The 12,500-nt window shown below is 38.2% G+C and overlaps 1 protein-coding gene across 1 annotated transcript in view; it reads left to right on the forward strand.

Moving 5' to 3' along the window:
• Positions 1 to 234: 234 nt before the first annotated feature.
• The window catches only part of LOC143027378 (neural cell adhesion molecule 1-like), a 549,844-nt gene continuing 537,578 nt past the window's right edge, over positions 235 to 12,500 (forward strand). The window contains exons 1-2 of the mRNA XM_076188661.1: positions 235 to 311; positions 2,963 to 3,006. Coding sequence (XP_076044776.1) covers positions 235 to 311; positions 2,963 to 3,006 — 121 coding nt within the window. The remainder of the gene's footprint in view (positions 312 to 2,962; positions 3,007 to 12,500) is intronic.

Raw genomic sequence — 12,500 nt, forward strand, 5'->3', positions numbered from 1 at the left:
TTTGAATTGTATGGTATATGGACCACAAGAATAAATAGAATATTTACTCACTGGAGTGATATAAACGTGACAAACTTAAAAGAAATTAAGAAAAACATGTTGAAAAAATGCTTTAATTCAGTATACATCGGAATACACCTTGAGTCTCTTTATGTCCAGTTTGTCAAAATCGACTGTGCGAACACCTTCAGATACATTGAAGGTAAACAATTGTATTAAAGGGAAAGTTTTAAAATGTCGTCCACACTACTCAGTATGGCTCCTTTCACACGTATAAACTTTTCACAGTGCGCCGTCTACGGCACGCCATCGTAGTCTCAAATAACCATGGGTGTCTATAGGGGCCTTCACACGTGGCCGTGGTCGTGACTTGTGAAAGTGCCCATAGACACCAATGGTTGTTTGAGAACACGACGTCATGTTATAGACGGCAGACGGTGACAAGTCGACACGTGTGAATGGAGCCTAAACTGATTTTCTCTAGAGTCCACCTCTTAGATCAGAGTTCCTCAATATTTTAGCCTTGCGTAATCTTTAATATAAATTGCATGTCTCAAGGAACCACTGAAAAAAAACATATACCATATCTTTCTCATTTTATTTTCATCGTAATAATAGGTTAGATAGGATGATGTCTATATTACCTTATTACAATAACCAAGAATATGTCATGCGTGTTTAATTATATTACGTATATGAAATGAAATAAAAAATCAAAAGTGCATTAGCTTATCTCACTTGTTCTCGTGGAACCCTTAGGGACCTTTTGCGGAACCTTAGGGTTCCGGGGAACCTTGGTTGAAACGCTGTCTCAGATGAATGAAGTTATTTGGAGTTATCCTAAGTAAATTCTGCAAAATATATATTCGTAGCGAATGGGTGAAGAAGGTCTTATCACCAAAATATACGAAAGCCGGTCTGTCTGCTCGTATACTGTATTGACGTTTGCCTTTTTCTATTTTTTTTTTGTCTATTCGCATGTCTATGTATATACGATTGTATCTCTGTACTACTTCATATTTTAGTCTATGAAAGCGGAGCGAATGCGATGACGTACAATAATATTTAGCTCTCGAAATTTATATATTTGGGATGTATTTTTCGTAATAAAAAAAATAGATGGGAGCAAGGATGAATACCAAGATGATAATCATAAGCAAGTCAATCGAAGTAGGCGTTATTTTTATTTATTTATTTATTTTATTTTATTTTTTTTGGGGGAGGGACGAGTTTTTTTCTCATTTGTATAATACCGTTTGACTTTATCTCGAATAAATAATATATAAAAAACACTGAAATGTGATAACCTTGCAAGTGGGACTGTGACCATTTTATCACATCTTTAAGGATTTTGTTTTCTGTTTAAATCCAATGCATTTTGTTTTCATATCAGATGACTGTCTTTTGCCCAACATCAGGTTCTTTTATTCAATATAAACTCTAACAATATTTTACCTATCACCATTTTGATCTGCTATACGCTAAATAGTTTTATTTATCCAATGCCCGTTGCTTTTGTTATGTTATTACCAGATATTTTAATTCTAACACCAGACTCTTTAATTCAGTTTACAGAAACATCTTCCCGTTGATAGATAACGGATTAAAATTACTCCTGCAGCGAATATGAAATTCACGTTAGCCAAGTTGGACCTCCCTCACTTCTCCTACACTCTCAAGAAGAAACTCGCGTGTTGATCAGATCAGATATTTTTGCAGATTGTGCCAAAAGTATAAAGTTTGGGCCACGGCGTCAGTTCGCGAGGGCGACGAAGTTTGTAGGCGTAGGAAAGATGAGGTTTACATACTCGTCAAGTTGGAGTTTCTGTATTCCATTTTTTCATTTCGTTGTTTACATAAAAATTATGGAAGCTCAGTACTTCAGAGAATTTTTTTTCTTCTGTTTTTCTTGATTGCGCGTATGCCTTGAAGCCTGATTATTTGGCTATTGCTGGATTTATTGCATGACAAAATTTTCAACCCTTTGAGAACTAAAGGTTTTCCTTTAACTGAACAAGTCTCTGGCGTTGGCTATGATAGATACATAGAATGAAAACAATCGTAACGAATTCATCGGGTTAGGTATAAACACTCCTGGATGGTATTATGATGATATCAGTCGTTCTTCTCAAGGATCGTGTAATAGTTCTGTTGAATGTCCGGCACAGCCCTGGCAGAGTGACAAAATAGTCTGTACGTGTATGTTATACGTACACACACCCACACCCACATAAATACACACACCAACTCACATACATACACACACACACACACACACACACACACACACACACACACACACACTCACACACACACACACACACACACACACACACACACACACACACACACACACACACACACACACACACACACACACACACACACACACACACACACACACACACACACACACACACACACACACACACACACACACACACACACACACACACACACACACACACACACACACACACACACACACACACACACACACGCACACACACACACATACAAACATACACACACACACACACACACACACACACACACACACACACACACACACACACACACACACACACACACACACACACACACACACACACACACACACACACACACACACACACACACACACACACACACACACACACACACACACACACACACTCATATGCACCAAGGCCTGCACCCACCCATCCCGCTCCCATCCATCACCCATATGTTTCAATTTGCTGGTAATAAAAGTACATCAACAGCAAGACACAGCGCATCCCAAACGGCTCGAAAGCCTAAGCTGGTTCATCCCTACCACTTGATTTACAAGGTGACCCTACTTCCTCGTCGCTTATGCAAAAATAGAGAAGACAAGAAGAAATATACTTAGGCTGCGTCATTTCTTTATACACACAACCATTCTCTAATCATACTTGTCTCTTACCATTTTTTGTTTCAGTGTGAGGATGTGGAAATTGTCAGATGAATATATAACAATCTACTGTAAGTTAGACCAAATAAATTTCAATATATATTTACAGTGTTTACTATTGTACGTACTTAAAACTGGTTCATTTAAGAAATGAATGTTCTAGATGTTTTAGCAAAAATGCAATAATATTAGTATAATATGCTTTTTGCTACTATGCTGAATAACTTGGAATTGCTACGTTACATAAGAACTTAAGACTGGACGAGACTGCGAGACGATGAGGTCTACACTAGGCAGTTTCGTGTCCCTTACCACTTTTCATCCCTATAAATAAAATCATCTAATCTTTTCTCAGCACAACCAAGTGTTTCAACATTGCTCACTGCATGGTCATTAAGTCTATTCCATTCATTAAACACTCTGTTGACAAAACAGTTCTTGCCTCTTTCCTTCTTAAACTTAAATTTATTCAATCTAAGTCCATTACTAAGAATCCTTCCCTGCTCTCTTAATATGATGACTTTCTCTGAACCATCCTTGTTAAAGCCCTTTACCCATTTGAATACCTGTGTTAGATCAACCCTCTACGTCTTTCCAGAGGGTGTATGTTAAGGTGCTTAAAAATGTGTTCGTATGATTGAAAAAAAAAAGTATTATTTTGGTCATTCTTCTCTGTACTGATTCCAATGAATTAATATCCATTCTGTAGGCCAGAGGCCGAAACTGTACCACATAGTCATGAATGGTTCTAACTATCGCCCGAAAAAAAGTTACCCGTATATTCTAAAATTCTAAGAGTTTTCATAATTTTTATCTATTTACAGAAGGTGTGCTTCATACTTTCTAAAAGTCTAAGAAGTAAAACATCTTTATCTGTTTGCAGAAGATGCGCTCCACACTTTTCTAAAAGTCGAAGCAGTAAAACGAATTCTATTCTATTCTATTCTATTCTATTCTATTCTATTCTATTCTATTCTATTCTATTCTATTCTATTCTATTCTATTCTATTCTATTCTATTCTATTCTACTCTACTCTATCGTATTGTGTTGTATTGTATTGTATTGTATTGTATTGTATTGTATTTATTGTATTACATTGTATTGTATTGTATTTATTGTATTGTATTTATTGTATTACATTGTATTGTATTGTATTGCACTGTATTGTATTGTATTGTATTGTATTTCATTGCATTGTATTGTATTGTATTGTATTGTATTTATTGTATTACATTGTATTGTATTGTATTTATTGTATTGCATTGTATTGTATTGTATTGTATTGTATTGTATTGTATTGTCTTGTCTTGTCTTGTCTTGTCTTGTATTGTATTGTATTGTATTGTATTGTATTGTATTGTATTGTATTGTATTGTATTGTATTGTATTGTATTGTATTGTATTGTATTGTATTGTATTGTATTGTATTGTATTGTATCGTATTTATTGCATTGTACTGTGTTGTATTCAGTTCTATTCTATTCTATTCTATTCTATTCTATTCTATTCTACTATTTCTATTGTATTCTATTCTATTCTGTTCTATTCTATTCTACTCTATTATACTTTATTCTATTCTATTATATTCATTCCATTCTATTTTATTCACAAACACATACACACATACACACGAACATAAACACATGCACATACACAAAGTGAGTGCTGAACAGTCCAGTCATAGCTGCAGTCACATGAAAAAAGTTCTTACACGTAATTATGAATATATTCAAATACTTAACCAGGCTCCTTCCACCCCTCCACACACACAACACTACACATAACAAGGAAGAAAATAAAAAAGAATAAAAAAGAGGAAACGCACCCGGAGACGCGCGCGTCCGGCTCAAGGAAAAGTTCCGCAGAGAAAAATGTTGCCGAAAAATAAACTTTTGACGGAGAAGGGCTTTTGTCGGGCAAAGTGGGTCAGCATTTAGTTTACACTCGTAATACGACACGGTATGATTTACGCAGAAGATAGCCTTTCAAAGCAGACTTTCGCATTTACTTTTATATCGGAAGCGTGAGGAAGAATCGAGAAAAAGAAAAGAAAAGAAAAAAACGAAAAAAAAAATCGGAAAGAAGAGATGACAGAAAAAAGACTCGTTAAAACTATCGCAGGAATCAGAGTTTTCCTTTCAGACTCGTGTATTAGCACTTGCTTTTCGTGTGATCACTAATCAAATTAGATATTTGCCCATATCGCAAAACTCGTCTCTTAGAAGTTGAAAGAATGTAATTAATCACATATCTATCTACAGCATATGTATATATATATATATATATATATATATATATATATATATATATATATATATATATATATATATATATATATATATATATATTTCTAAGCAGAAATGTAGTAGCACATTTGTAAATAACACACAGGAACCCACAGTCGGAGAAAATAAACTTCGAATAAAGAAGAATCCTGTATTTCGGCTATCAACTGAAGAGGGCTACAGTTGATAGCCGAAATATAGGATTCTTCTTTATTCGAAGTTTATTTTCTCCGCCTGTGGGTTATATATATATATATATATATATATATATATATATATATATATATATATAGATATTTATATGCTGATAGGACCTTTAGGTCCTTGTGAAGAAACTTCGTGAGGCATCGCCGCTGACAAGACGACAAGCCCTATCTGGTGTATGGTGAGAAAAAGTGATATGTATATATATATATATATATATATATATATATATGAGTGGAAGGGTGGTGAGTTAAACACAAAGAACAGTTGGAGTTTTATTCACTGACGTTTCGTCCTTACCAGGACATTCTCAAAGTACATACAGTTTCAGAAAATTAACAGCTTATATAATCCATCCTTGCCGTGTTCCCCTCCTTCTATACTCCCATCCGTCCTCTACCCGACTCCGACTATGTCACTTCTCCCTCCGTTCTCAATTGTCCTTTTTACCTCCTTGACAATCAGAGTACTTACCGCTCCTGCTAATTTTATAAACCCTTCCCTATGGTTGATGCAGGGGTGGGAAGTAATGTAGGCTGCCTCTACTATTTTTCTTTTCTTTTTCTCTAGACCTTTGTGGAGCACCTCTATCTTTTTCCAATCTGGAAGATGACCACATTGGTCTAAATGAACTACTAGCGAGTTGGAGGTTCTGTGAGCTCTGACGTCATTTTTGTGCTCATATGTCCGTAGCTCCACTGATCTTCCCGTCTCTCCATAATATCCTAACGGACAACCACCACATGGTATATTGTAAATCGCGCCCTTCTCTATATCCTTTTCTGATTTATTTCTATTCTTGACAACTTCTCCTAATTTTTTACCCGTGGAGAAAGCAACGCTCACACCCGCTTTTGTGAGAATATGTCCCAACTCCTCCGCGTACTTCGAGTTGGGGACGGACAAAAACTCCGCCCTGCCTTCTCCGGACCAGTCGTCCTTCTTCCTTCTCATTATTGCCGTTGCTTTCTTCCTCAATCTGTGCAGAAGGAAGAAGGACGACTGGTCCGGAGAAGGCAGGGCGGAGTTTTTGTCCGTCCCCAACTCGAAGTACGCGGAGGAGTTGGGACATATTCTCACAAAAGCGGGTGTGAGCGTTGCTTTCTCCACGGGTAAAAAAAAATTAGGAGAAGTTGTCAAGAATAGAAATAGATCAGAAAAGGATATAGAGAAGGGCGCGATTTACAATATACCATGTGGTGGTTGTCCGTTAGGATATTATGGAGAGACGGGAAGATCAGTGGAGCTACGGACATATGAGCACAAAAATGACGTCAGAGCTCACAGAACCTCCAACTCGCTAGTAGTTCATTTAGACCAATGTGGTCATCTTCCAGATTGGAAAAAGATAGAGGTGCTCCACAAAGGTCTAGAGAAAAAGAAAAGAAAAATAGTAGAGGCAGCCTACATTACTTCCCACCCCTGCATCAACCATAGGGAAGGGTTTATAAAATTAGCAGGAGCGGTAAGTACTCTGATTGTCAAGGAGGTAAAAAGGACAATTGAGAACGGAGGGAGAAGTGACATAGTCGGAGTCGGGTAGAGGGACGGATGGGAGTATAGAAGGAGGGGAACACGGCAAGGATGGATTATATAAGCTGTTAATTTTCTGAAACTGTATGTACTTTGAGAATGTCCTGGTAAGGACGAAACGTCAGTGAATAAAACTCCAACTGTTCTTTGTGTTTAACTCACCACCCTTCCACTCATTTGTCTTACATACTTCAATATATATATATATATATATGTGTGTGTGTGTGTGTGTGTGTGTGTGTGTGTGTGTGTGTGTGTATGTGTATCTGATATCTTTTATGACAGTCGCATGCAGGGTTCGAACTCACTGCTTTCGGCCACCCGTAAGATTACCTTCACAGAGCCTTAATCCACTACACCAGCAGAAACTATAAAATTCTTGAAACCTGGAATCGAACTGATTCCCGAGGATCCTGCATGCGACTATCATAAAAATGATCATATTGATGTCACTGTTACTTGCGAATTTCTCTCATATATATATATATATATATATATATATATATATATATATATATATATATATATATATATATATATATATATATATTCTGATAGGACCTTTAGGTCCTTGTGAAGAAACTTCGTGAGGTATCACCGCTGACAGAACGCCAAACCCTATCTGGTGTATGGTGAGAAAGGTGATATATATATATATATATATGTGTGTGTGTGTGTGTGTGTGTGTGTGTGTGTGTGTGTGTGTGTGTGTGTGTGTGTGTGTGTGTGTGCGTGTGTGTGTGTGTGTGTGTGTGTGTGTGTGTGTGTGTGTGTGTGTATACACACACACATACACACACACACTGACACACAAACACACACACACACGCACGCACGCACACAAACACACACACACACACACACACACACACACACACACACACACACACACACACACACACACACACACACACACACACACACACACACACACACACACACACACACACACACACACAACCCCCCCCACACACACACATACACACACACACACACACACACACACACACACACACACACACACACACACACACACACACACATATATATAGTATATATATATATATATATTTAATATATGCATATATATATATATATGTATGTAATATATGTATATATATATATATATATATATATATATATATATATATATATATATATATATATATAGTGATGGTGGACTGGCTGGTGAGGTTATTTGATATTTGTTAAAGAGATGGTAGGGTCCTGGAGGACTGGGGGAGTACCTGTATATTTCCACTTTACATGGGCAAAGGGGACAAGTGTGAGTGTGGTAGTTAAGAGGGATTACTTTGTTAAGTGTAGTTGGGAAGGCTTATGGGAGGGTTTTGATTGAAAGGATTAGGAGAGTAGCTTGTGGGGAACATTTTGGTTTTCGAACAGGTAGGGATTACGTGGATCAGATTTTTCTGGTTAGACAGATATGAGAGAAAGCTTTAGAAAAAGGTAAAGGATGATTTTTGGGGCTTTTATGGATTTGGAAAAGGCTTATGACTGGGTAGACAGGAAGGCACTCTGGGAGGTATTATAGATATATGGAATAGGAAGAATGATTTTAAGAGCAGTAAAGAGTTTTTATGAGAGTAGTAGCGCTTGTGTTAGAGTCAGGAATGGAGAGAGTGAGTAGTTTGAGGAAGAGGTGGGACTTCGTGAGAAATGTGTTTTGTTGCTTTGGCTGTTCCATTTATAAATGGATAGGGTGGTCCGAGAGGTAAATGCAAGGATTGTGGGTCGGGAATTGGTGATGGTTAAAGAAATTGAAGAAAAGTGGGAGATAAGCCAGTTGTTGTTTGCTGATGGCACTGCGCTTGTAGCAGGATCAGAGGAGGGACTGAGGAAGTTAATGGCAGAGTTTGGAGAGGTGTGTGAAAGAAAGAAGTTAAAGATAAATGTGAGTAAAAGTAAGGTGATAAGATGTACAAGGGAAGAAAATTGTAGCAGACTGGAGGTGACTATTAAGGGAGAGAAACTGGAGGAAGTGGATAGTTTTAGATACTTGGGTGCCAATGTGGCGGGAAAAGGAGGAGAATGTAGATTGAGAGACGCAAGTAAATGTCTTGGGGGATTAAAACGTGTAATGAGAAATATACATTTAAGAATGGATGCTAAGAGAAGATTGTATGAAGGAATGATTTTGCCGACAGTACTGTATGGGGCAGAAACATGGAACATAAGAGAGGAAGAGAGGAGTTTGAATGTGTTTGAGATGAGGTGCCTGAGAAGTATGATAGGAGTTACTAGGCTGCATAGAGTAAGAAACGAGGAGGTGAGGAGGAGAATGGGGTGGAGAGGGAGTTGGGAGATGTGATTGGTGAGAGAGTGTTGGGATGATTTAAAAACTTGAAAAGAATGAGTGAAGAAGATTAGTAAAAGAGGTGTGGAAGGCAGAGGTGGAAAACGTGAACATGAAGGAGCGACCAAGGATGAGATGAGATGGAGGGGGTAAAAGGTACATTAGGGAAGAGAGGAATATCTGTTAAGGAAGGACGGGAGGGGACAGAACATAGAAGTGAATAGGAAATGGTTGTGTATGATGATGCTGTGATGCATGAGGGAGAGGGGGAGGGGGTGGGGCGTGAGTGAGGATGTGTGAAAAATGAATTGACGCAACCCGAAGGGATTTCTCCCCGTCTTCTCCATTTCTGTACAAGGGGACGGAGAGGGGGTTCACCGATTTAATGAAGAGGCCTTGCTGTGGATTTGCTGTATCTTTTGACACTGCTTCTGATCCAGGGCAGTGGGCGAGCTGCAGGGATGACCCGTCATCCAGGAGGAACCAAGATAAGAGGGAGGGAAGGGGGTGGATGGGAGTGGAGTATGTGGGGATGGATTGGGTGGGAGTGGTTCTCATGCCTTTGTTTTTTGGATACCTCCCTTGTATATATGTATAACAAGAAAAATGAAAACAATGAAAATATATTTTGGAAGGAAATCAAAAGAGGAAGGGAAGTGAGTGAAGTAAAGAAGAAAAGATAAAAGGTGCAGGGTTAAGGTCATGCGGAGTGTATGAAGAAAGAAGGTACAGTAAAAGTGGACTTGACAATTATTTTTTTCTAATACGTTAATGTGTGCCTAAGGGAGGCTAGAGTACCTGAAGACTGGATGAATGGCTATATATTTCCACTTTACAAGGGAAAAGGGGACAAATGTGAGTGTAGTAGTTTCAGAGGGATTAGTTTGTTGAGTGTAGCTGGGAAGGTTTTAATTGAGAGGATTAGGAGAGGTACAGAGGGAGTATTTGTTGAGAAACTTTGTCGTTTTAGGGAAGGTGGGGGCTGAGTGAATCAGATTTTTGTGGTAGGAAAAATGTGTGAGGAAGCTTTAGCAAAAGGTAAGGATGATTTTTGGAGCTTTATGAATTTAGAAAAAGCTTACGACAGGGTAAACAGGAAGGCACTGTTGGAGGTTTTACAGGTATATATAATTGGGGGAAAACTGTTAAGACAAGAAAGACTTTTTACGAGAGTAGTAGAGCCTGTGTTAGAATAGGAAATGGAAAAAGTGGTGGTTTGAGGTAAAGGTGAGACTACATCATGGATGAGTCAAATCACTGTGATTATTCAATCTACACATTTATGGGTGGTGCGTGAGGTAAAGACGAGGGTAATGGGCAGGGTATTTGAAGATGGTTAAAGAAAATGGAGAAAGTGGGAGAAAGGATTAAGGGAGTTAGTGACAGGTTTTGGTAAGGTATGCGATAGGAGAAAACTGAAGGTAAATGTGGGTAAAAATGAGTTGATGACATGTACAAGGATAGAGGGTGGCAATGAGTTCGAATTAAATCTTAAAGGAGAGAGTCTAGCATTAGGTGTTTGGGGTCACATGTGGCAGTAAAGGGAGGAGTAGCGGTGGAGGTAAATTGTAGATTGAGAGAAGCAAGTAAATGCCCTGGGGCATTAAAAAGTGTTATGAGAAATAGACAACTGGGAATGGATTCAAAAAGGAGATTGTATGAGGGGGTGATTGTGCCCACAGCATTGAACGGAGTAGAGACTTGGATTTTAAGAGAGGAAGAGAGGAAAAGTTTAAACGTGTTTGAGATGAAATGCCCGAGATATATGGTGTGGATTCCTAGGTTGGATAGAGTGGGAAACGAAATGAGGAGGAGAGTGGGAGTAGAAAATGAGATGGCAAATATAGCTGATGAAAGATTATTGGGATGATTTGGACATATGGAAAGAATGAGTGATGAAATATATGTAAAAGAGGTGTGAAAGGTAGAGGTGGGAGGAATGAATTTGAGGGGACGACCGAGAATGAGATGGATTGATGGGGTGAAGGGAGAGTTGAGCAAGAAGGGAATGTCTGCTGAGCAAGAAAGGGTGAAGGCAGGATAATAGAGATGAGTGGAAAATAACCGTGTATGGATGATATTGTTATGCAAAAAAGGGAAGGGATGGGGGTGAGGGGGTAGGGGGTACTTATGTGTGAATGATATTTTGACGTAGTTTGAAGGAATTTCTCCCCGTCTTCTCCTTTTCTTCATGAGGGGATGGAGAGGGGGATTTGCTGATTAAGTGACGCGGCTTCGGTGTGGATGTACTGTGTCTTGTTGCAATGCGTTTGACCCAGGGCAGTTGGCGGATGCAGGGATGACCCGTCATTCATGAGAAGTTGAGATGGGAGGGGCGAAGGGGGGTGGAAGGGAATGAAATAGGTGGGAATAGACACGTGCCTCTAACTTGACTACCTCCCCTAAAAGGGGTAAAGCTCCCGGTATGTAGATAGACAGGTACATAGACTCTCAACATGAAACAAAATAGATATCACATTCGGAATAGTGTTTATTTACATTACATAAAGTTCTTTATTACATTACAAATGGCTGTTTGTGAATATTCTCTCATTAGTGAGATTTACTATAATAAAACTAAATCTGAATCAAAAGGAAGTGATGAAATTCAAGTTTATAAGGACCTACATATGGAGGTAACTGGTTTTGCAGTGGAGTTTAAATTGTTGAGAAACTTGATCTCCTTGGTATCAAGTTTCATGAACTATAACAAAATAATGAACAAGAAAAAGCTTCTGGCCTGGCTCGGGAAGGAGAAAATAACCAGCCTAAGACGAAAATTGAGGCTTCGATGAAATAAGTGGTCAGCCTTTTTAATAACATAAAGGGAAGTGGGGTTAGATTAATATCAAGGAATGATAAGCTTAAAGAACTTTTGTATATTCAGGAAGGTTGGTTATCTAATCAACATAAGGAAATAATATATATATAGGTTAAAATATATCATGAAGTAGTAAAGAAGAAAAAAAACAGGCTAATTTTGAAGAAAGAGAAAAGAAAGTTGTTAGAGATATAGTCAATAAGCTTAAGTGTATCATAATTGTTGACTGGTGGGAATACCTTATCATTTTATGGAAGGTACAGCAGGAACAAAGAATGAAGAATACCAGATAAATCATCGTCATTATTATGGGAGACAGCTTAGATACAACCAGTCAGGATGATGGTATTTCCAAGCTAAGTCACAAGCCATAGGAAATTATGTGATCACCAAATCTGGGATTTTTG

Source organism: Oratosquilla oratoria, chromosome 8 (genome assembly GCF_046742065.1).
Source record: "Oratosquilla oratoria isolate Oo_2021 chromosome 8, ASM4674206v1, whole genome shotgun sequence".
In the NCBI taxonomy this organism is placed as follows: domain Eukaryota; kingdom Metazoa; phylum Arthropoda; class Malacostraca; order Stomatopoda; family Squillidae; genus Oratosquilla; species Oratosquilla oratoria.